General features: G+C 49.2%; 1 protein-coding gene across 1 annotated transcript; it reads left to right on the top strand.

The window, feature by feature from the left end:
- The first annotated feature begins 49 nt into the window (after positions 1-49).
- Positions 50-3,910, top strand: LOC109763097 (transport inhibitor response 1-like protein). Its single transcript, XM_020321958.3, has 3 exons — positions 50-822; positions 1,759-2,266; positions 2,352-3,910. The coding sequence occupies exons 1-3, from the start codon at positions 80-82 to the stop codon at positions 3,111-3,113; spliced, it is 2,013 nt and encodes a 670-aa protein (XP_020177547.2). The 5' UTR covers positions 50-79; the 3' UTR covers positions 3,114-3,910.
- Positions 3,911-26,626: the final 22,716 nt, after the last annotated feature.

Below are 26,626 nucleotides of genomic sequence, written 5' to 3'. Positions count from 1 at the left end.
GAAAAATGGTTCCTCCCTCCGTCCCCCGTCCACCTCCCTTCTCCGATCTAATCATTATTTAATCCTTTTCCAGTCTCACATGAGCGCTTCCCCCCAGCCCCAACCCCAACCCCCACCTCCACCCTCCTCCGATCCCCCAACCACCGCCACCACCACCACCTCCGATCCCATCCTCCGCTCCTCCTCCTCCCCCGCCTCCGGCATGAGCGGGGCGGCGGAGGAGGCGGACTCGCCGCCGACGCACATGTCCGAGGACTCCCCCGGCTCCTCCTCCTCCGGCGGCAGCGGCGGCGGCAGGCGGACGCCGGATCTGAGGGGCGGCGACAACGGCGGCGGCCCGCGCGCCTCCTCCTCCTCCTCCTCGGCGCCGCCCGACCAGGTCCTGGACAACGTGCTGGAGAGCGTGCTCGAGTTCCTCACCGCGGCCCGCGACCGCAACGCCGCCTCGCTCGTCTGCCGCTCCTGGTACCGCGCCGAGGCGCAGACGCGCCGCGAGCTCTTCATCGGCAACTGCTACGCCGTCGACCCGCGCCGCGCCGTCGCCCGCTTCCGCGCCGTCGCCGCCGTCGTGCTCAAGGGCAAGCCGCGCTTCGCCGACTTCAGCCTCCTCCCCGACGGCTGGGGCGCCAACGTCAAGCCCTGGCTGGAGGCGCTCGGCCCCGCCTACCCGTGCCTCGAGCGCATCTGCCTCAAGCGCATGACCGTCACCGACGACGACCTCGGCCTCGTCGCGCGCTCCTTCCCGGGGTTCCAGGAGCTCTCCCTCGTCTGCTGCGACGGCTTCAGCACCCTCGGCCTCGCCGTCATCGCCGAGGGTTGCCGGTACTATGTCCCAGCCAAACTTTCTTTTTCTCTCGTAGTATATAGCTTGCTGTCGACGCATTCCCGTTGACTTCGGGTTGACACTGCGGTTGGAATTGAAAGCTGCCGAAGGTTGAATCTTTGCAGCCTTCTCTCTCTCTCTCTCTCTCTCTCTCTCTCTCTCGCGAGGTCCTCTAGTTCTCAACCTATGCACGTGTGCCATTCTTTAGCTTGTTGTCGCACTTGCTATGTTTTGCTGCTAGATTTACTCGCATATTTCTCCGTTGACGGCCCCATGAATGAACTCAAAATATATCTTGACGTGCGAAGTACTTTGATACGTGTTCGTACTAATGATGCTTACATTTGTGGTTTATTCCACTGACTCAAGGCGTTAAAACATAATCGCTTTATTTCGTTAGTGCCCGTTGACGAATGAAAATTAAATCCTGGGTAGGGAATATTGCAGTTCATATATTTAGTACTAACGAAACTTTTAATGGGTCCGGGTTAACTAACTCCCACTCTCTGTAATAGGCAATTTGGTATTCCGTTGCATTTGTGGCAATCCAATTGTACTCCCTCCTTCCAAATATGTAAAGCCCCTCAAATTTTTAGCCTAACTTTTGTCCACTTATTTGACCAACATAATATGAGTTATATGTTACAGAGAGTATACCATTTGATTCGTATCTGAAAGTTCTTGTGGTATAATATTCGGGGCATACCACTTATACTTTCTTACTCAAATTCATGGTCAAAGTTAGGCTCAAAGTTTGATGGGTGCCTTACATATTTGGAAAGAGGGGGTAGCTTAATGCTTATCTACTTTGGCAACTCCCAGACTTACGTCTCCAGGCTCCAGATGTGCTTGTTCCTCTTGCTTTGCTTCAGTTTATAAAGGAGTGGAGTACGAGTGTGGCATCTCATCGACTAATGTACTTAATACTTGTGTAGGCACCTGAGGGTTCTGGATCTGATCGAGGACTATGTGGATCAGGAGGACGAAGCAGTGGACTGGATCTCCAAGTTCCCAGTGTCAAACACATCCCTAGAGTCCCTCATGTTTGACTGCGTTGGTGCCCCATTCAACTTTGAGGCCCTGGAGGCCCTTGTGGCACGCTCGCCCTCTCTTCGCCGGCTGCGTGTGAACCACCACGTTTCAGTGGAGCAGCTCCGCCGTCTCATGGCGCGGGCTCCGCAGCTCACACACCTTGGCACTGGGGCCTTTCGTCCTGAGGCTCCACAAGGTGAGGGCATGTCGGTGTCTGAACTCGCGCCCTCTTTTGCAGCCTCGACGTCTATAGTCTGCCTCTCTGGATTCCAGGAGGTCAACCCTGAATACCTTCCAGCAATCTACCCAGTGTGTGGTAATCTCACCTCCCTTAACGTTAGCTTTGCAAGCCTGACTGCTGAGGATCTGACACCAGTCATTCGCCAATGCCACAAACTTCAGACATTCTGGGTAGGTCCATACTCTTATTTGTTTGCCATGGTAATCTAATCCATGTTACTTTATTTTCATCTGTACTAAACTGCATCTTGTTTAGGTTCTTGATACTGTGGGTGATGAAGGCCTCAGGGCTGTGGCCGAGACATGCTCTGATCTTCGTGAGCTGCGAGTATTTCCGCTGGATGCCACCGAGGACTCTGATGGGTCTGTGTCAGATGTTGGGCTTCAGGCTATATCCGAAGGTTGCCGAAAGCTTGAATCCATACTTTACTTTTGCCAGCGGATGACAAATGCTGCGGTCGTAGCTATGTCCAATAACTGCCCTGACCTTGTGGTGTTCCGTCTTTGCATCATGGGTCGCCACCGCCCTGATCGCATTACTGGGGAGCCCATGGATGACGGCTTTGGTGCGATAGTGAAGAACTGCAAGAAACTTACTAGGCTCTCTGTCTCTGGCCTGCTCACTGATAAGGCATTTGCATACATTGGGCAATATGGCAAACTAATAAAGACTTTGTCTCTTGCCTTCTCGGGGAACAGTGACCTGTCGCTTCAGTTTTTGTTCGAGGGATGCACTCGGTTACAGAAGCTAGAGGTCAGAGATAGCCCTTTCAGTGACAGGGGATTGCTTTGTGGTCTGGATTATTTCTACAATATGAGGTTCCTGTGGATGAATTCATGCAGGCTAACCATGAGGGGCTGTAGGGAGGTAGCTCAGCGGATGCCTAACTTGGTCGTTGAAGTAATGGAGGAGCAAAATGAGGACAAGGTGGAAACAGAGACCGTTGATAAGTTGTACCTGTACCGATCACTAGCAGGGCCAAGGGGTGATGCGCCGCCATTGGTGAAAATTTTGTAGTCATTGCTTATTTTGTGGGAGTTTGGTGGTGATCCAAAGCAGAATTTTTCTTGTCCTACTGGACCTGGTCATCCTTGTTCTGTTATTCCTGAGCGAGAGCTGGTCGATTTGCGGTGTTCTTGATCAAGTTAACTGGGGCCAGCGGACGGAAGTTTCCTGTGGAGGGTTTTCATGATTTCACAGGAAACAAATTATGTGTCACTCGTTGTACTGAAGGAGCATCCACCGGTTATGCGTATCTCTGGAAACAAATTCACTGATTGCGCTGATGATGAGGCGGCATTTGCTGTTGAAGCAGTTTGGCACCTTACTATATGTATCCCCTTGATCAGCATCTGCTATGTGGGGGAACAGTTGGGGACAAGAGAATCAGAATTCGGGCTCGCACCTCGGCTGATCCTGATCCGAGCATTGATGAGTAGGGGCTGGTGGCATTCAGAGTCCAGTTAGCATGTTTTAGATGGTTCTTTCCTTTCAAGACTTCAAACCATGGGTTTCCTTGGGGAGCTTGTGTTTGGTTCATCTGCCCAGACAAAGGAATTCCTATGCCAGTGTGAATTGCCGTCTCCTGTCATCTACTGCTAGTGCTGTAGAAGATGTCAATATCTGACTATGGTAAAAGAAAGCCTCCCCTTTTGTTTGTACTATTTTGTAGCCTCCTCCAGACGTTGTTGTTTTGTAGACCCTTAGGCCACCATTATTATTATCTCTTGTTACATTCCTTGTCTCGCCTTTATTATGCTGAGAACTACCCAAGGACTTGAAACTTTATCAGCAAATTTTGTTCTTTCATCCTACTACCACAACTATTATGTTGCTTGCCTACTGTCACAGCCACTAACATGCTTCTTGTGAGTACCCCTACAACAACAGCATGCATTGCTGTTCTTTCGTTGCAATGAGTGGCCAGGCCATTGGCATCATGAGGCCAGGCCCTACTAATGATTTGATCTTTTACATACATACAATCCCTTGTTAATTAAGTTCACATGCCTGTGGGCTGTGGCGCCCAACTTGCCATCTGCTCTGCTTATTTTTCTTCTGTCATCTCCCTGTCACCCGGCCATTGTTTTCTCCCGGAACCTGCCCGCCACTGACCAGAATCTTTCGCTCCGTCGTCATGGACGCGCGAATAGTTTAAGATGGCAACCTCACCTGCCCGGCGGTTGGCGGCATGTGCCGCTGCTCCCTGGGGCCGCTCGATGCATCTCGCATCACTTGTTGTTTACTTGCAGATTTGCCATATATTATGGGCGTTTGAATCGGTGGCCTGGCCACCACTTCAACTTGGATCTGGATCAAGTTTCTTTCTTCCCATCTTCCCGTAAGCATTGTTTATGCCGCAACCCATGTTTCTCCATTAAGGCCGGCCCGCCCAGCTGGCCTGCCCTTGTTCGCTTGCGATCGATCTGGTTCAACCGAATCAGTCGGAATCAGGTGCCCAACGCGGGGGAGGAGGAAGGGCCGGCCAAAACGGCCTGGCCACCGACCGGACAATGGCCAAACGGGAGCGCCAAGCGAGTGCTTTTCTGGCGTGGCGAGGGATGGCTGATCCAAATAGCGCGCCTACCTAGGCTACCCGGGCGGCTAGACGTTGTAGTACTAGTAGGAGTACGTCCGTCGCGGCGTGTGCGTGCTACTGCTGGCACGTCAACGTCGCCGTCTCCCTCCCTCGAAAGGTGATGGGAGGGGAGGGGAGGGGAGGGGAACAGTGGGCGGGCGGGCAGACGCGCGTAGGATCCGGGCTTCGAATCTGATAAGGTCCGGTCTTTTCTCGCGAGGCCTTCAATGGCGCTAGAGCATGGCCAATAGGATGGCTTTTGGCATCGATGACGCCGGGTGGTGTAGTACGAGCCAAAGCTGTGGTAGCAACTTTCTTCAAAGATTCCCGGGGTCCGTTTGTCCTAGCAAACTGGCCTTGGTTGCCGGCATGTATTATTTCATCACGTCTTCACGACCAAACCACGGGTCCTTGGGTAGTCTTTTGGGCCGAGCTTTTCTGTGCCGTGACAGTGATACCAACGGCTACACACACATTCGGTACTCCCTGACTCCTACAGATGTAAACATCGCGTTCGTGCTATACCGTGTCACGCCTCGACGTATCACCATCCACCAAGTGTACTGCACAAAACAAAACCGTACTCTCCCATTTTGGTTGGAACGCACGCACGATGCAATCAATGCACGCTGCCCCACGGATGTCACCACGGCCGTGCCGCGAGAGGAGCCCGTCATCTTCGTGTACGTGCACTCCATCTCCTCTCGCTCTTGCCGGTCTGAGTCGATGTCTCGCCGGTCTGAGTCCGGGTAGATATATTTCTCATTTTGTGTGTTTCATGGCTCTTGTATGCTTGCAAGTTGATCGCCTACCATATAGAATTTCAATTGAAAATGGTGATATTATGAAAGTATAGTCTTGATGCAAATGTAACCGTGTTTCTCGCTTCTTCTGTAAAATACAGGCGATGCGTCCTTCCCCTCTGGTTTCATTCTTTTTCGTAGTAGTATAAAACTACCATACACTGTCTGTGGGTGTGAGCATCCGAGTAGTCGGTACCTGTTCGTATTTGCATCCTACGAGATATAGAAATGGCGGGTACTACGCGGTTTTCGGGTGCAACCTGGATCGGCTCGACAACCATTGGATGATGCGCGAGACAGTTGTCCGATATCCGCCAGCGTCAGCGCCACCATTTGCAATGCTGAGTGTGTTGCGCTTGGACCTTTGCAACACGAGCCTTGTTGCGCTTCCATCAAACCGTTATGTGCCATTGCAACGTGCTGGCCACATGTGTTTGCAACAAGTTCTATGCTGCAAACCGGGTCTTCGGTTCGTGTTGCACCGCGTGCCATACGAACAAAATCAGATCGAACGGCCGCAGTGATAGCCAACGTGTGCCGGGTCATCAGTTGGTTGAGAGGGAGCTTCTCCATATAGAAATAAGTCATAACCTCAATCATCAAACTAACAAAAGCTTAAGAATTATAGGACTTCTACTAGGAGAGTAAGCCATAAGCCACCGCCGAAGCTTCCCGAAGATAGGAACATCACGACGCCTTGTTTGCCTTTACAGTCACGTTGTAGTAGCCACCCAATGCGAGAGACATGAGTGAAGACACAATTAACAACCCCCCCCCCCCCCCCCCCCCCGCGCGCGCGCGCGCAAAACATGCATAGGCCGGGAGGCACCCCACAAGACTGGCTTATTGGAGAGAAAGGCGAGACTCAAGCTGCAACGCCAACAAGATACAAGTTATCCGAACCATAATCGACCTGAGCACCATCAAGTTGCGCCACCATGCAAATATGAGATTGAATCGGCTGCATATGATGGACCCTGATAGCCCCAAAGGATCTGGAAGAGATCGGTAAAGAACCACCCCCACAAGCTCCCTATAAGAGGGGAGAACTCTTCCATCAGATTTTGAACCACTACTCTAGCACAACCCCATCCTCTGTGAAGGCATATGCTCAACCGTTCTGTCCTTGTGTCACTGACATGTGGGTCAACCTGCTTCCGGGCCCACATGTCAGCGGCCTAACTATGCCACACAGCACATCAAGGAATCATGTCCCCTCCAGACACCCGGTTAAGGAAGATGCCGCCTCCACGGACCACGGGCGTGCCAGATATATATTGCCGGTGGTCACGACCAACTATGCCGTCCTTGAAGGTGTAAAAAGGAACCCTACAACCAAGTTTGAATATTGCATCCTTTGAAGTCTTGAAGAATACCGCTGACGTGTTGCGTGCTCTTGCGAACACGAGTTTTCTGGTGGAATTTCAGGAACAAATTTTCAACTGAAATCCTTGAGTATTTTCAAGAATGAGAACCGATCCTTATATTCAGAGGAAATTCCCCAGTTCCCCGTTCTCGCTGTGTATCATCGTTCTTATCCGAGCACGTAGCTCCCCACTTTCCCAATCAAGTGACGCATAATTGATCTTGTCTTAGTACTGGCAACTTTAACTTGATGGAGGTATGCCATACCAAGTTGGCAAGTTGCCTACGGATAGGATTCCTGGCGGATCATGTGCATGGTTTCTTTTCACGTCCAAGCGCCGAATCCTTTTTTATCGCCCTGTTTCGAACATGGCACCAGCCAAATCAACCAGCAGTGTAGAAACAGTGAGTCCATCAGCGAATGATCATAGCCGCCGGGCGGGGCAAAGCTGCGTCCGGTTTGAAGTTTTCACGTCCTCCTGAAATCTTTTCTCAATGGGCGCAGCGACGTGCCGACGGTGAGCTCTGCCATTCTTCTCGCTTAGATGCATTGTCGCCGGAATGCCGGTCGTCGGCACAAATCGAGGAACATAAGAATGGTCAAAGCAGATTTTTGTTGAGGGGCTAGTGCCATTCTTTTCGTAGGTGTGGAATTATCGAAAAAGCCTCACGTAACTGTACGTGGGTGCAGCATTGCTCCTACAGTCCCAAGCTGAGCCATCTCCTCGGTCCCTCCCTGTCAAAAAATCTCAGCCTGTCCGCGATGCGTGCCGACATCTCTCTCGCGGCCGCGAGAGCGACGCACCGATGACGCGCAGAGCATATCGTTGCGGGTCGGATGGATCGGCAAGCAAGGCGCTCCCTCGTCCCGTACTACTGGTACAGTCGTGCGTGTGTGCGTACGTACGCAGTACGTACGTACTCGCGCTGCTTGATGATTTTCGTTGCGTGGGTGCTGACACCCGGCCATCCTCAAATAATAGCCAAGTCATTTACAATGGAGTGAGAAATAAAGTCAGGGATAAACGATTCTCAGAAAATAGAAGCCCTACCACTAAAGGATTTTTGCGCTAATGTGTATGCCACCTCATTCGCCTCGCGGAAGCAATGCGAGTAATCAACGCTAGCAAAATCCAGAGCTAGTTGCTTACACTCTGCCACCATAACCGCATCAAGTCCAACACGAGCATCCAGGTTTTGTACTGATTCAACCACAAAGCTGTTGTCTGATTCAATTAGGACCTTATTGCATCCGATCTTCCCCGCTAAGTATAGGCCATCATGGATTGCCGCTGTCTCCGCTGAGTCAACAGTGCTAACCTGAGGGATGTACCAAGTTGCTGCAGCGGTAAACTTCCCTCGACTGTCGCGGGCAATCGCACCTGTTGCTCCAAACAAAGTTTCAGCTTGCCGCGTCAACATTGATTTTAGTCACGTTGTCACAGCCCTAGAATTGCTTGTAACTAGTTGCATTAAAGCATCCATGCATCATGTTTAAATTCAAAGGAAATTGAATTGGGGATTGGTAAACCCTAGCACCAAATGAAATTCAAATAGGTTCAAATAAAATATTTTTTCAATGACCCAAAATGCCCTTTGGAAATGTTCATGATTTCTGATAAAGGTAAAAACCTCTGCCAAAAATGATGAACATATTTCTAGGTCATTCCTGGATTTTTGAATTAAATCTTAAAGTATTTGAATTTGGGCTTTTAAATGCTATAAATATTTTAAATGCTCAAACAATTCTGAAACTAAATGTGGGCTGTTGGAAATAATTTCACAAGTGCCCACAATTATTTTCAGAATTTTTGAGATGGTTTAGTATTTTTACTAAATCAAAACAAAACAGAATAAATAGAAAACAGAAACAGAAATGAGAGAGAGAGAGAGAGGGAACAGTACCTGGGCTACTTACTTGGCCTGGCACTATGCTGGCCCAGCCCATTGGCCCTGCCAGTCATCTTCTCCACCGCGCCAGGAGGACAGCGCGCGTGGCCGACGCGCGTGAGCACGCGCCCGGCCACCTCCACCCTGCCTGTCTGTGCCTCGACCCCCAGGAGGTCGCCACGCACGTCCCTGAACCCAACCGCTCACTCCCGTCCTCTCTCCCCTCCTCTGTTTCTCTCGCGCGCAGCCACCCGAGCACGGCCGTCGCCGCCGTTCGCAGCCACCACGTCCACCGCCTCCCCCTCGACTCCTCGCCGTGTCTGAGAGCTCCGTCTCGACGTCCCCGACCTCGTCGACGAGCCATGAGGCCCCGGACGCGCTGCAACGCCGCCACAGCCGACGCTTCTTCGTTCGGCCACCGAGATCGCCGGCGACCTCCCCTCGTCACCAGCCCCTCCCCGAGCTCGCCGAGGCCTCCGTCGCAATCGCTGTGAGCCTCTGCACCGAACCCCTCTCTCTCTCTGCGCTCATTTGCTCTCTCTAGACCGTGGTTCCACCGGAGCTGAGAGCCGGTCACCGCCGTTCTTGTCGCCGCCGTAACTAGAGCTAGCAAAGCTCGCGCCCGAGCACGACTATGTGCTCAGCAGCTCCGCAGCAAGCCAACGCCGCCGCCAGCTCGTCTTCTAGTGCACCATAGCGCTGCGCCGCTCGAACCCGAGCTCCGGCAGCCGCCGCGGGCTCCACTCCGGCGAGCTTCAGCCTCCCCACGACCTAGCACCTGCAACATTCGACGCGCGTGAGCAAGGGCTTTCCAACGCACCCAAGCACGCTTCGAGCGGGGCCCTGTAGCGCATTTCCGAGCCGCGCCGCCGTCTCGGCCCTCGCCGGCGGCTAAACGCCGGTGCGTTTGACCTTTCGACTAGGGGTTTGACTCTCCTGAGTCACTGACATGTCGGCCCCGCCCCTGGTCAAACCTAGGTTAGCAATTAAACTAACCTTAATTAGTTAGTTATCTAACTGTGACACTGACCAGTGGGTCCCACTGGTCAGGTTTGACCTGGACCACACAGTTGACCTGCTGACGCAGTGCTGACGCAGTAATGCCTTTTCTGGATTTATTCTTATTCAGGAAATTCTAGAAAATAGTGCTAACTTCTAAAAATCATAGAAATTAATCTGTAACTCCAAATGCAAAGATTTATATATGAAAAATGATCAGAAAAATCCAATCTATCTATCTGTACTAGTTTCATGCATTTTAAAGCAACTTAACCCTGCTGTTTATATCAAAACATGATAAAGCACTATTTAAATTGATAAGATGAGTTTGGGGTTGAACCTTTGGTTCAAAATGGCTCAAACCCATCTGGTTGTAGTTGCATTAGCCCAACACACTCATTTTGCCATGTCATGTGCATGCATCATATTGTTGCATATCACCATGTATTGATTGTGTTACCGGTGTAATCTCCGTGGTAGGTTCTGCTCCCGAGGATATTCACGAGTATCCAGTTGAAGGGCAGTACCCCTCGACCACTCTGTCAGGCAAGCAAAACCCCCTTGTTCATTCTGATACAATCCCACTCTCTCACTCCTGCTCTCTTTTACTGCATTAGGACAACAACGATTCAACTGTTACATGCTGCGGTAGTTGAACCCCTTTCCTCTGCATGACCTGTCATTGCCACAGTAAATAGATGAAACCCACTAGCATGAGTAGGAGTTGTTTGAGCCCTGATGTGCCTACTCATTCATGCTTGGTTGTCATGCCTGCTACTGCTTAGAGTTGAGTCAGGTCTGATTCATCGGGGATGAATTGGAGGTGTGTGAACATGTTCTACTGTTGAGAGCTAAGTGTGTGAACACGATTTGGTAAAGGTAGCGGTGAGAGGCCATGTAGGAGTACATGGTGGGTTGTCTCATTGAAACCGTCCACAGAAACTGAGTTCTGTGTTTGTAATCCATGAACAGCTACTACCACACGTTGGGCCCTGAAATATGACCCCGCTCGACTTATTAACCCCCCTTGTCCTCTGTCCAGGAGTTGCAAGTAGTTTATGATGTTTGTAGTATGTTGAAGGCCGTGCGCAGCGCTGACCCGAGGGGTGGGCTGTGATGCGGTAGGCACGTGGCACTGTGTACCGGGCGCCCGTTTGGTGTCTCGGGAACCCTGCACACATCGTTCGGGGCCGTAAGTGGAAACCTCGGCCGGACTCCCTTCGGATGGAACCTGAATAGGCGATAAATCTGGACTAGGGACTTGTGTGGTTAGTCAGGTCGTGGTCTACACCCATGTCGGCTTTCGCTTGAAGTCTGCCGAGCACATGTCGTGTGCGGACGCTAAGTGGTGGAAACATGTGTGAAGAAGTACACCCCTGCAGGGTTATAAATGATCTATTCGAATACCCGCGTCCGCGTAAAGGACTTCTGGGTTGCCTATACAGTTCATAGACAAGTGAAAGTGGATATTCTAAAATGCGCAAGATAAGTGTGAGTGCTATAGATGGCGTTCTCGTAGGGAGACGGGAGCGGATCCATAGTGGTGTATTGATATGGTGAATATGTGGACTCGTGTGCGCCACCTTAAAAGAGTTACTTGCAGTCGTAGTTTAGGATAGCCACCGAGTCAAAGCTGGCTTGCTGCAGTTAAACTCCACCACCCCTTTGTTGATACCGATGCATATGTAGCTAGTTCCGATGTAAGTCTTGCTGGGTACATTTGTACTCATGTTTGCTTAATTTATGTTTTGCAGAGAGACTTCAGTCTCGCTAGTAGTTCCGCTGGACTTCGACATTTAGCTTGTTACCTCAGATACGATCTTGTGCCCTCGGCAGGGTCTTTTAGATAGTCAGGCTTCTCAGTCTTTTTCATTTATAGTTGTCTGTACTCAGACATGTTTATGCTTCCGCTTGATGCTTGAATACTCTGTATGTTGGGTCATGAGACCCATGTTTGTAATACTTGGTTCCTCGGAGCCTAATTAATAAATACTTTGAGTCGTAGAGTTTTGCTGTGGTGCCATGTTGTATTTACACATATCGAGCATATTGTGTGTATGATTGAAATGCTTGATATGTGTGGGATCCGACAACCTAGTTGTCTATCCTTGGTAGCCTCTCTTATGGGAAAACGTAGTCTGGTGCTTCCACTGAGCCATGGTAGTCTGCTACAGCCCGGTTTACCGGAGTACTGCTAGCCCAGTTACTACTGCTCCGGAACACCTAGACTAACCGGCATGTGCCCCACTTCGTTCCTGTGTCTATCCCTTCGGGGAAATGTCACGCGGTGACTTCCGGAGTCCTGCTAGCCTGCTACAACCCAGGTTCCGGGAGTCCTGTTAGCCCAGTTGCTATAGACCGGATTCACACGCTGATGACCGACACGTTCGAGGCTGGGTCATGTATGCCTGTCCCCGTAAGTTAGTGCCACTTTGGGTTCACGACTAGTCATGTCGGCCCGGGTTCTTTGTCATATGGATGCTAGCGACGCTATCATATACATGAGCCAAAAGGCGCAAACGGTACCGGGCCAGGTAATATGGCACCCATGGAAATATCGTGCGTGAGGCCGCAAAGTGATATGATGTGTTACATGCTAGATCGATGTGACTTAGGATCGGGGTCCTGACACACATAGCTAAGGAGACCCTTCCACATGTGATCATGTGCGTCATAATTTTTTTTTGTGCCAGTGCGTCATAGGTCACGGATAATCGTATATCTTCCAGTTATTCTTCTTAAAACGGGACCAGGATTCCAGGACCGTCTCTATTTTCTTGTGCCCTCGAGATTTCCCTTTTTGCACAATTTCATCTCAAAGTTCACAATAACCGAATGGATATTCTTTTGCCCGAGAATGCACCGTCGACATTAAAGGAAGTTCCCCAATTTCCCATTCGAGCTAGTAGCGACGTATCAGATCATTGCATGTCAACAATGAGCAAGTTGAGTCGGACAGACAGCATGTGCCAACCTAGCTTCATCTTCCGACCGTCGATGAAGATGGGCCGAATATCTCGGCATATCATGTGGATGGTTTCCCTGCAATTCCTGTCACAAGTGCTAAGCCCTACCGTATCCAGCGTTATCCTCAATCAAAAAAGCCATCTCTCTTGTCCGCACCAATCAATCAGCCGGACCGTACATATGCAAAAACAGTGAAACCACCGCGCTCCGTCAACAGAATCATAATGCCCTTCTGTCGCCTAGCTGAAAATAACCATAATTAAGCTCGATCGATCAGCCTGCACTGTTGGGGTTGACGCGCGTAACAAAAAATCACGTCGTGGTTGGGCAAGGAGCCGATCGATCGAGTTTACCCGTTAGGTGAGATGCCAAGCTAAGACGTTAACTAGGAGTGTCGTGTCGTGTCATGGCACAAAGCTAATTAAAAACAGTCTCCACAGATCCATATACTACTGGCTAAACGGACTTAAGTAGGACAGAGCAACGACTTTTACCAAACAAAACAAACTTAATTTCCATTCGATTGGAGATGGATTTTCTTCCGACAGAAGCGTAAGAAAAGCGGGCAGAGTTCCTCACGGCATTCATGCATGCAAAAGCTGTTCCTGCAAAGCCCTAGATAAGTAGTATATTTCAAGATATCCACACGCGCGATGATCGATCTGACAACGACACCACGCACCGCGGAGAAGGAAGACAACCGGAACTCCAAGCAGGTCATTCCTCTCTCTGCACAAGTCAGAGCCGGAGCGCACATGTTTAGTGTCGAAAGCGGGCTAATGTAGAAAGAACTAGCATGGAAATGAACGTACCAATAAAAGCCCCTTTCAACTGAAAAAAAAGGTCCGTTGAGTGGTTGTAGCTTTGCTTAACACAGAGATTTGTTGCTTTCCGGCGGCGAAAATCGTAATCGCCCGGCCGGACTTGGTGTACCATGACCGCGATGGGAGGACGTGAGGATCATGCAAGGGTCGGTTCCAGGCGTCGTACCGCGGCAAACGTCTCGCTCGATTTGCGATCGCGATGGGAGGACGGACACACGGAGGGCCTGCTTCAGTATCTACACAACGCAAGCACAAACGAGCGGCTGGGTCAGATGTTGCACGGTAGAGGATTCTTATGCGTAGATCGAACATATGTTAGTGGATCAAGCTAACGGCTACAATATTTTTGATGATGTGAAAACACGTATGTTCAAATGACCAGTGAGAAATTTAAGCAGGAGAGAAACCGGTGGGGGAAAAGTTTCTGCAAGGCATAAATATCAAAACGGGAAGAAGAAAGAATAACGCCTGAACGAATAAAACACAGGTGGGTGGTTCTCAAAAAGTGGTGGATCCTATTATCGAAAAAGGCTTTCGCCCCGCTTTATAAATAAAGCAAACCACCAAGCACAAAGTCAATAAGTTACACACAAACACAACGCCACCGCAAGCAAGGTCCAACAAATACGCACGCGAACACTACCCAAGGTTCAGCTGTGGGCATAGTACAACAAGCCCAACAAAGGAAAGAGCACGCACAACACATAAGCGGCGGTGCGGCGGCGAGGTAGAGGATCTAATCCGGCTCTGGTGGTGGTGGGGGAGCGGTGGAGCCATCCGGAGAGCCATCGCGCGAAGCTGGGTGATGATGGAGGTGATGGCGTCTCTCTCCCTGGGGCGGCTAAGCAGCCGTCAAAGCTGCAAGTAACCAGACCATTTGAACAAAGCGTCAATAGTGCGACGGAGAGGGACATGCTAAATCACAAGTTTATTCCTAATAGTCCACAGCGTCCAGGCTAGCACCCCGATGGTCAGCCACCTAATGTGGCGCAACGTGGGTGGTAATGCCTGAAGTTCGGCGAAGAGGGCGGGGAAGTTGGGGTGATCCCATCTTCCACCCACAACCTCGCGGAAACAGCTCGAGAGAAACTGCGCGGATGTACATGTGAAGAAGATATGGTTCGTATCCTCTTCAGGCCCGCAGAGCGGGCACCGCCCATCACCGGGGCCGTTGCGCTTCAGGACCTCAACACCGGATGGAAGGCGGCCGTGAATCCATTGCCACAAGAAAATCCTAATCTTCAAGGGGAGCCGAATCGCCCAGATGGTGGTGAGAGCCTCAGGGCCCGGCGAAGGGGCTATGGCCTGGTAGGGAGATTTAGAGGAGAATTGTCCAGATGGCTCTAGCCGCCACCTGGTGCGGTCCTCGCCAATCTCCAGATCTGGCTCGTGCAAGGCGATGCAATCAAGCAGGTCCTGCCACACATCATTTTCGGTCGGTCCAAACGGTCTCCGGAACGCGATGTGCCCTAAGTCAATAAGGGCCACCGCAACAGAAATCCGTGGCTCTACCGCGATGGAGAACAGATCAGGGAAGCGCGTCGCGAAGGGGGAGTCCCCAGCCCATCTATCGAACCCAAACAGCGTGGCGGTGCCAGATCCAACCGCAATCGAGGTCCTTATGCGGAGGACTGGGAGGAGCTGAATGATGGATTGCTAGAACTGGGATCTGATGACCCACAAGTATAGGGGATCAATTGTAGCTCTTTTCAATAAGTAAGAGTGTCGAACCCAACGAGGAGCAGAAGGAAATGACAAGTAGTTTTCAGTAAGGTAATGTCTGCAAGTGCTGAAATTGTAAGTAGCGGAGTAGTTTGATAGCAAGATAATTTGTAACGAACAAGTAACGATAATAGTAACAAGTATGCAGCAAGGTAGCCCAATCCTTTTGAGGAAAAGGACACGCCAAAATGGTCTCTTATGATAAGCAAAGCGTTCTTGAGGGTACACGGGAATTTCATCTAGTCACTTTCATCATGTTGGTTTGATTTGTGTTCGCTACTTTGATAATTTGATATGTGGGTGGACCGGTGCTTAGGTGATGTTCTTACTTGAACAAACCTCCTACTTATGATTAACCCTCCCGCAATCATCCGCAACTACGAGAAAGTATTAAGAATAAATTCTAACCATAACATTAAATATTTGGATCCAATCGGTCCCTTACGGAATAGCGCATAAACTGGGGTTTAAGCTTCTGTCACTCTCGCAATCTATCATCTAATTGCTACTCCACAATGCATTCCCTTAGGACCAAATATGGTGAAGTGTCATGTAGTCGACGTTCACATGACACCACTAAGGGAATCACAACATACATACTATCAAAATATCGAACACATATCAAGTTTACATGATTACTTGCAACATGATTTCTCCCGTGACCTCAAGAACAAAAGTAACTACTCACAAATGATAAACATGTTCATGATCAGAGGGGTATTAAATAGCATAATGGATCTGAACATATAATCTTCCACCAAATAAACCATATAGTAATCAACTACAAGATGTAATCAACACTACTAGTCACCCACAAGCACCAATCTATAGTTCCGGTAACGAGATTGAATACAAGAGATGAACTAGGGTTTGAGATGAGATGGTGCTGTTGAAGATGTTGATGGAGATTGCCCTCCCCAAGATGGGAGAGTTGTTGGTGATGACGATGACGATGATTTCCCCCTCCGAGAGGGAAGTTCCCCCGGCGGAATCGCTCCGCCGGAGGGCAAAAGTGCTCCTGCCCAAGTTCCGCCTCGAGACGGCGGTGCTCCGTCCCGAAAGCCCTCTTCTTAGTTTTTCTAGGTCAAAATGACTTATATACCAGAAGATGGGCATCGGAGGTGGGTCGAGGAGGGCACAACCCACCAGGGCGCGCCTGGGCTCCCTGGCGCGCCCAGGTGGGTTGTGCCCACCTGGTGGCCCCCCTCTGGTAGTTATTTGCTCCAATATTTCTTATATATTCCATAAAAAATCTCCGTCAAGTTTCAGCTCGTTTGGAGTTGTGCAGAATAGGTAGCCTGACGTAGCTTTGTCAGGTCCAGATTTTCAGCTGCCGGAATTCTCCCTCTTGGTATGTACCTTGCAAATTATGAGAGAAATGCATTAGAATTACTCCAAAAGGCATTGTTATGGATAAAAACATTATAAATAACAGTAAGAAAACATGATGCAAAATGGACGTATCAGGATCCACCGGACCACTGGCAGAAGGCGAGTGGCTGGCCACGGAGGTATTTCTGCTGGATGATGAGAAGCCACAAGCCCCCCTCTCCGTTCGCAATCCGCCACAGCCACTTAGTCAGGAGAGCTATGTTCATGCGTTTGGAGGACATGAAACCGAGTCCGCCCTGATCGCGGGGCTTACAAATCTCCGACCACCGAACCATGTGGTACTTCTGCTTGTCACCCTCGCCCGCCCAGAAGAAGCGCCCCTGGACTGTGGAAATCTCATGGTGCAGGGTCTCAGGTAGACTGTAGAAGCTCATAATGAATAGGAGTAGGCTGGAGAGGGACGAGTTAATGAGCACCGTCCGAGCGGCCTTAGATAGCCAGCGGCCCTGCCAAGGTTCAATGCGGTACTGAAGCTTCCCCACCGTGGGGCGTAGCTCGGCCACCGTAAGCCTCGTATCACTAATGGGGATCCCCAAATACGTCGTGGGGAAGGACCCAAGCTGGCAGTTGAGGCGGTCCGCGATGCTCTGCCGTTCGTCTAGGGAGTATCCCAAGACCATGACCGCACTCTTATCAAAGTTGATCCTGAGGCCAGACATCTGCTGAAAGCAGAGCAGGAGGAACTTCAGGTTCATGATGTCTTTCGCTGAGCCTTCCACCATTATAATGGTGTCATCTGCGTATTGGAGGAGGGAAATCCCATGCCCGCCTACTAGATGCGGGACAATGCCCCTAATATGTCCCACAGCTTTGGCTTTATCTAGGATGGCGGCCAGAGCATCGACAACCACGTTGAAGAGGGATGGTGAGAAGGGATCGCCCTGACAGACCCCACAGAATGTGGGGAAGTAAGGGCCAATCTCGCCATTAATGTTCACCGCAGTCCGGCCCGAGGAGACCATTTGCATCACTCAGGTCACCCAGCGATCGTCGAATCCCTTCCGGAGCAAGCATTCCCGGAGGAAGGGCCAACTGACCGTGTCGTAAGCCTTGTGGAATTCTAGTTTCAGGAAAACTGCCTTGAGGTCTTTGGTGTGCACCTCATGGAGAGCTTCGTGAAACACTAGGACTCCATCAAGGATATACCGGCCTTGGATGAATGCCGACTGATCCGGGTGTGTGATCTGATCCGCAATTGAGGCCACCCTAATGGCGTACCCCTTGCCAAGGATGCGGAAGACAAAATTGATCACCGTAATCGGTCGGAACAGGCGAATATCTGAAGCTCCAGGTACTTTGGGAATGAGGGTGATAATCCCAAAGTTCAGCCTGGTAAGATCTATGGAGCCAACATAGAACTGCTCAAAGAGGGCCATCACCTCTGGTTTAATAACCTCCCAGAAGGTCTGGAAGAACTTCACCGGGAGGCCATCCGGACCAGGGGCCGACGAGGGATTCATGCCTTTAATGGCCGCCCAGACTTCAGCCTCGGAGAACGGGGCCGTCAAGGCCACATTGTCCACCGGCGGGACACGTCGGTGGGCAGGCCAAATGTCGTGTGCGAGGGCTAGCCCTCCCCGAGGGGAGGCAGAGAATAGGTCTCTGTAAAAGCCGTCCACATGGGCCCAAATTTCCTCCAGCTACTGTAGGAGGGTCTCTCCATCCCAAAGGAGAGGGATGGAGTTACGGTGGCGCCGGCCGTTGGCGATGGCCTGGAAATAGGCGGTATTGGCGTACCCCTTGAGGACCCAATTTTGCGTACCCCGCAAGCGCTAGTAAGCCTCCTCATCTGTGTAGATGACCGTGAGCTAGTCCTCTAAGTCGTACCTAAGCATCCATTCCTCGGCAGATAAACCCGCGCCATCTGCGCGGAGATCGAGGGCCTAGATGGCCTGAAGGAGGTCTTTCTTGCACTCCCGGATATCACGTCCCACGTTAGCCCCCCATCCTTTCATGAATTGCCGTGACCGCTTTGCACAGAAGTGCCAGGAGTCAACGGCCGAGAGGGAGCGATGGGGAGCCTCGCGCGCCTCTTGCCACCTACCGACCACAGCAGCGGCGAACCCATGCTGGCGCAACCAGAAGGTTTCGAAGCGGAAGCGGGGTGGTAGGGGAGGGCACTCATTCTCCAAAGAGAGAAGTAGGGGGACGTGATCGGATCTAATCCGAGTAATCGCCCGGAGCAAAGCTAGGGGGCAACGAATGTCCCACTCAGGAGAAGCAAATACCCTACACTACAAAAAAATACACTTCCGTGATGATACGTGTTTTTCACAGTAGGTCACGTTTTCTGTCATGCATGTACATCCATGACAATTTTATGACAGAATCAAGATAGTCATACCTGTGCTGTCGTAGAAGTGTTCCATGACATTACGAAAATTATCATCACGGAAGTGTCCACTTCCATGATGATAAATTGCGCGTCATAGAAGTGCTTTTGTCAAGGGTGACCGACACGTGGCATCCACCGTAACGGGATGCCGTTAAGCTAACGGGTCCGGTTTTGGATCCGATAACCCGCTAACAGCCACGACCAATGCTGATTTTCCACGTGTAAAATTCTCATTGGCTGACGGAACCACGTGTCAGCTCCGCGTTGGCAGAAGTGTCACTCGTCCAATGGGCGAGATGCGCCTATGATACGTTGACATGTGGTGTGATAGCCTGGCTTATTAGGGATGATAGACTACTCATATCAATAAGGAATTCCTTCTTTTCCGGAAGCCCATTTGGACAGAACTCCAAAGTTAAGTGTGCTCAGCTTGGAGTAGTTTCAGGATGGGTGACCGACCGGGAAGTTTCTCCCGGGTGCGCACGAGTGAGGACAAAGTGCGCAGAAAACACTAGTATTGATCTGTGGGGCCAGTCTAGATCCTGCCAGGAGTAACGACCACCGGCGGGTGTGTCCGGGGTGTTACAAGTTGGTATCAGAGCCGACCCTCGCGGTTACACGGATGTTTGCGGATAGGTGCGCAGTCATGTTGTTCATGACGTTTGTGACCCGTCGTGGCACACGGCATGTCACATGTACCGGACTGGATGCACGGACGTATGTGCCAAGAGGGAACGTTCCTGTGGCCCGACGAGGACGTCGGTTCCTCTGAGTGGGGGTGTATGTGATAGCCTGGCTTATTAGGGATGATAGACTACTCATATCAATAAGGAATTCCTTCTTTTCTGGAAACCCATTTGGACAGAACTCCAAAGTTAAGTGTGCTCAGCTTGGAGTAGTTTCAGGATGGGTGACCGACCGGGAAGTTTCTCCCGGGCGCGCACGAGTGAGGACAAAGTGCGCAGAAAACACTAGTATTGATCTGTGGGGCCAGTCTAGATCCTGCCAGGAGTAACGACCACCGGCGGGTGTGTCCGGGGTGTTACACGTGGACCGACCCAAAAGTGGCCCATAAAGATTAAATGGGCCGGCCCAACTAAAGGCCCACAAGATTTAGCGGGCCATAATGGGCCAGCCCAGCTAAAGGCCCACAAGATTTTGCAGCAATAATGGGCCGGCCCAGCTAAAGGCCCAACATTCTCGGTTAAGGCCTGTATGGCTAGTGTCAAATCGGCCCGTCAACGGCCCGTCCTAAACTTGTCATCATCGCAGCCCATGGTCACTTCTGGCGCCTTAATAGTCCGCTAAGAATTTGGGCCAAATTACGGCCCGGTGTGTTTCTGGCCTGTTAAAGGTCCTGCTTCATTTGGGCCCATTTATAGGCCATTGAATCTTTCGGCCCATAAATGACCGTGAAGGATATGGGTCATATTCGGCCATGTCTGACATTCGGCCTGTTAGAGGCCCACTACAGATTTGGGCCACTTTCAGCCTGTTGTGACTTTCGGCCTATTAACGCCAGACGAAATCCAAGGGCCATATGTGGCCCAACGCCACATCGGGCCTACTAACGGCCCATATAAAAATGACACTAATCAAGTCCGACCGAACTTCCGGCCTATTAAAGGCCCGTGTAGTAGGTCGGTGCATTTATGACCCGTCTGAATTTCGGCCTGTGGATGATCCACATTGTAAATGGGCCACCATTTCGGCCTGCTAAGACAAGTGGGTTATTTGGCACAGTTAAGGCCCAATCTTACTTTCGGCCTATTAAAGGCCCATGTTTTTTATGGGCTCGAGATATTTACACATGTAAACGGCCTATTATTACTGAGGGCCCAAATTATATTTAGGCCTGTTAAAGGCCCACTATGGGCACAGGCCTACCAGAAAAATATGAAGGCTTATGCTAATTTAGGCCCAGATATTTTTAGTGGGCTGCATGCAAATTTCGGCCCAGAATCGTTTTTAGCCCAATTGGAATGGGCCCGACGAATGTTGGCATGTTGGGCTCCTACGAAGCTTCCGGCCGAATACATTACTAAGATAAACCTACACTATACAAAAATAGCGTCGTAATTACTGCAGCCTTTGGCAGCATCGTAAATGCTGTATCACAACAAAATAAATTCCAACCATACAACAAAAGGCCTGTTGGCATAAAGTTTACAGTCCATGCAGATAAAAGCACCATCAGATGTATAGAAGCACATATCATTTGACCTGAGTGCTTATGTTTCAGGCTGTAGAATCTGATGGAGTAGCACGATCTTCCCCTTTTTCCCGCCATTGCTCTTGAACAACGAAGCAAATGTCTGATAGTCTGGTTTCAAAACCATTCATATCTTCACGACATTTGTCAACCACTATTTTTGTTTCTGACACAACGTCCATTAGGGATTGGACTTGTGTCTGGAGCACAGATATATCACTCTATCTAGCCGGAAGATTTTGTTCAATAGGCGATTTGGACGAGGTTCCCTTGACAACCAACCCAGAATTACGCAGGAAGGTGCTTTTTGCACTGTTAGTGGAGAGATACTGACGCACTGCAGCAAGAGGTGACATTGTGCCTGTGGTAGCCTCGTCACCTTCAGGTGGTTGTGGCTGCTCAATCATTTGTTCCATAGCTTGCTGAAAGTTTGAACTTGTAGATTAATGTACCAGATAAGTTAGTAATGAGAAAAAAAACAAACAAAGTAGGTTTCACGTTTATGCATAACTTATTTTGGTGAACTACTGTAATACATTAGCATGTATTGTAGTGCCAACTACATAATAAAATCACTTTCGGAACATATGTCCGTGTAGCATGCCTACTGTATTGTGTATTTCCTCACATTAGTTGACATCTAAGGATAAAGAGACATGGTTTAAAGTAGGATGGACATAGTATGACATCATTCATATCATGGGCAAACCGATATAAAACAAACATGCTATTGTATCATTGTGTGCGCAGGTGAACATCACAACTAGATTACAGATCAAGACCAAAAGAATATTCTTCATCTCTTTTAAACCATGTAAGGTGAAATGATACATTAAGACAACTATGTATAAAAGTGAACAGAGTAACTGACATTGGCTGCAAACCAAGCAGTTAAATGAACAAATCACAGTACCAATCAGTTCAAAGGCAGGAGGAGTAAGGACTTACAACAGCGGCCTGAACTGGTGTGCTCATGCCCTTCATCCTGCTGGCGTGGCAATCCTTGAAGATTTTCACTACATTCGGTTCAGGTTCTTTTTGGTCTGCACGGGTTTTCCTCTGTATTTGGAACAAGTCAATATATATACGATAATATGGCACAGAAAAAAGAAGGAAGTAGCAGCTATTTACAAGAGCCTCGCAGTGTCCAATATAGCTACGAGATCCTGTTGTCTGTTGGAATTTCACTTTAGAACGGTTGGTCTTGTTCTTCAAACAGTTAGCCTAGAAGAAGATACACTTGTAAGGCACATACATAAATACAAGTTCAATATGTGGTCTGATCAAATACATATACCCTACCTGATACTTTGGATCAGACCAGTGTTTAACAAGGGTTGTCCAGTCTTCATCTGTAATATATTCCACTGGAGTTGTTTGGGTGATTTCATTGTTAGCCTTGCCTTCAAAGTGAGATTTTCTAAGGTGGTACCGATACTGTCGCAGAGCAGACTGAAAAACTTGTTTAGTTGCATCATCTTTCGGATCCAACTTGAACCTCATCTGTTGAAAAAAGAATGTGAGTCTTATTAGGAGGAAGCTAGAAAGTATGGCACAGGGCAAGACAATATTACAAATTGCGATGAATAACATTACTTACGGATAAATGGTCAAGGAAGGTGTTAAACTGGGTATTGTCTTTCTCATTCCTGTACTGGATCCACTTTGGGAGGATACGTGCATGACACCTAACGGCAATGGCTTCCTCTGATACTAACTTGACTGACTCTGTAGCATCACGTGGCCTTTTTAAACCTGCCTCAAAATGGATCTCCATTCTTCCTCCTTTAGATTTTGTTAATCTGTCAAGCATTATCCCTGATGTCTGTTTCCGCTTGCGTCGTGGTGCTAGTTCAACAACGAATATGGAAAGTGTTAGTGCACATCAAACTGTGAGAGTACATATAAAGGAGCATGCAACTGCAACTTGACTCGGTCAGGTACCGTCTTGGTGTTGATGCTCATGAGGTTCATCTGATCTTGCCAAGTCCTGTTGTGTCAGCGGTGCTTCGGAAGTAGTGTTAGGTGTGAATGCAGCTTGGGAACTAGCCAGTTCCGGAGCAAACAAATGAGTAACTCGTTGAGATGCTGGTACAGTTGAAGTGGATGCTGCAGCTGGTGGAGCAGGTGATACTGTGTTTGTAGATTTAGCCGGTGGACTTGGACCTTCTACTGCACTATAAGTACCAGCAGAATCTCGAGGGCAGATCCTTCTTCGTTTCACCCGACGAGTAACACCATTCCCTACTATATTCTTTTCCTTGCTCTTTTTTGACTTTGCCATGTCAAGGCATACCCACAACACAAAAGAATAAAATCGCTCTTCAGAACTCATTGATGCATGATACAGACAAGAAATACTTTGATGTAAGACATCCGTATGAGGATGGAATATGTAAGAAAAATAGGACGGCATGACATATTGACAGCTACGATGTGTAAACTAAGTAGAAGGATTTTCAAGAAAATAGAAGTAATGCAAGCTAGACACCATATGAAAGATGCAACCAATATCGCTCTGCCTAGTTAAAAGTGTCTTGTCATAAGTGGCATTTCAAAAAATTAGATGCAGTACAACATAGAAGTCAATGCAAGATGCAACCACTATCAAACTGCCATGTTAAAAGCGTCCAATCATGAGTTACTGATGCGGGATACACAACAGCAGTACTTTGATGTAAGAACATGGTATGATTGATAGATGTAGTGTATTCTAGACACAGAAAGGCATGTCATATGCACATGTATAGCGTATAAACTCAGCAGGTGCAATTTAATCAAAATAGAAGAAATACAGGCTAGACAACATATGCAACATGAAACCAATTATCACACTGTCAACTTAGAGCAAGCACCTGCGATGGTGGAGTACAGGAGATGAACTCATCATGTAGACTTGGGACTTCAACTTCATTAGTGTAGGAGATATGCCCTAGAGGCAATAATAAATGATATTATTTCTCTCCAAGTTCATAATTATGTTTATATTCCATGCTATAACTGCAATGATTCTCGAGTCTGCAATATCCACGAGGCTCGGAGGGAGACTCATATGCACGTGTGGAATAATAAATGGTAAGAAGTATTCCTAGTCTGGCCTCTAAGACTAGCTCAAGTGTTGCATGATGGTTCTGTTTTCCAGATCATGGGCATGTCTATGCGAGCAACTTTGAGGGCACAATGTTAAGAGAGCATTTGTGTTGAATCGACCCGGATTGATGTTATGCTATGAGATTCATTCGTCACAAGTTAATGGTACATAACACAGATATGGTTAATGTTTGCATGATTCCTTAGACCATGAGAGTATCAAGTTTCTTCATGCTTGCTTCATGAACTTTGGGGTTTGTTAAACGTCATCCGTAAATGGGTGGCCATTACGGCGGCTTACGGGTTCATGGAAAAGTATGTCAAGTAACTTGATAGCTCAAGATTGAGATTTGCTCCTCCGACGATGGAGAGATATTCTCGGGCCCTCTCGGTGTTACGGTATCCATAATCGTCTGGCCAGACACCTTGTGATTTGATCACTGGGATGCCGGAACACGGAAACGAGAAAAGAGAACAAAACCTGTAACGAGGTAACTTGCATGGTGGACAAATTGTTCGTCCATGGGGATGCAATAAATCTCACCTCGGGTGTTTGTGACATATCACGAAGCAACAGGAATAGCTCACTGCAATTGGAGGTTCACTCGAATATTTATTCGTGTGGGTATAGGGGTCAATATGGGTGTCCACGGCTCCGATGTTGATCATTGATCGGAAGGGGTTCCGGGTCATGTCTATACTTCACCTAACCTATAGAGTCACACGCTTAAGGGTCATCTATCTGCTGAATACTAGACAGGGAGTCTGAGAGAAAATCACCGAAAAAGTTTCGGACAGTGGAAAAGTTCCACAGAGAGAGGTCATCGAATGAGTTTCGGTGAAACCGAAAAGTTGTTTCGGGATATGCTATTAAGTCAAATTGGTTTCGGCACATGCCTGATAATTCTTGGAGGGTGCCAGTGTTGGGGAACGTAGTAATTTCAAAAACATTCCTACGCACACACAGGATCATGGTGATGCATAGCAACGAGAGGGGAGAGTGTGTCCACGTACCCTCGTAGACCGAAAGCGGAAGCGTTAGCACAACGCGGTTGATGTAGTCGTACGTCTTCACGATCCGACCGATCAAGTACCGAACGTACGGCACCTCCGAGTTCAGCACACGTTCAGCTCGATGACATCCCTCGAACTCCGATCCAGCCGAGCTTTGAGGGAGAGTTCCGTCAGCACGATGGCGTGGTGACGACGATGATGTTCTACCAATGCAGGGCTTCGCCTAAGCACCGCTACGATATTATCGAGGTAGATTATGGTGGAGGGGGGCACCGCACACGGCTAAGAGATCAAGAGATCAATTGTTGTGTCTAGAGGTGCCCCCTGCCCCCGTATATAAAGGAGCAAGGGGGGGAGAGGCGGCCGGCCAGGAGGAGGCGCGCCAGGGAGGAGTCCTACTCCCACCTTTCCTTGTTGGAGTAGAAGGGGGAAGGAGGAGGGAGAGAGGAAGGAAAGGGGGGCGCCGCCCCCTCCTTGTCCAATTCGGACTAGAGGGGGAGGGGGCGCGCGGCCTACCCAGGCCGCCTCTCCTCTTCTCCATTAAGGCCCATCTTGGCCCATTAAACCCCGGTTGGGTTCCGGTAACCCCCGGTACTCCGGTTAAATCCCGATTTCACCCGGAACACTTCCGATATCCAAATATAGGCTTCCAATATATCAATCTTTATGTATCGACCACTTCGAGACTCCTCGTCATGTCCGTGATCACATCCGGGACTCCAAACTACCTTCGGTACATCAAAACACATAAACTCATAATATAACCGTCATCGAACTTTAAGCGTGCGGACCCTACGGGTTCGAGAACTATGTAGACATGACCGAGACACGTCTCCCGTCAATAACCAATAGCGGAACCTGGATGCTCATATTGGCTCCTACATATTCTACGAAGATATTTATCGGTCAAATCGCATAACAACATACGTTGTTCCCTTTGTCATCGGTATGTTACTTGCCCGAGATTCGATCGTCGGTATCTTAATACCTAGTTCAATCTCGTTACCGGCAAGTCTCTTTACTCGTTACGTAATACATCATCCCGCAACTAACTCATTAGTTGCAATGCTTGTAAGGCTTGTAGTGATGTGCATTACCGAGTGGGCCCAGAGATACCTCTCCGACAATCGGAGTGACAAATCCTAATCTCGAAATACGCCAACCCAACAAGTACCTTCGGAGACACCTATAGAGCACCTTTATAATCACCCAGTTACATTGTGACGTTTGGTAGCACACAAAGTGTTCCTCCGGTAAACGGGAGTTGCATAATCCCATAGTCATAGGAACATGTATAAGTCATGAAGAAAGCAATAGCAGAATACTAAACGATCGAGTG

The sequence above is a fragment of the Aegilops tauschii genome, chromosome 7 (assembly GCF_002575655.3).
Source record: "Aegilops tauschii subsp. strangulata cultivar AL8/78 chromosome 7, Aet v6.0, whole genome shotgun sequence".
Taxonomy (NCBI): Eukaryota; Viridiplantae; Streptophyta; class Magnoliopsida; order Poales; family Poaceae; genus Aegilops; species Aegilops tauschii.
The sequence above is the reverse complement of the archived record's forward strand: the minus strand, read 5'-3'. Positions and strand labels throughout refer to the sequence as shown.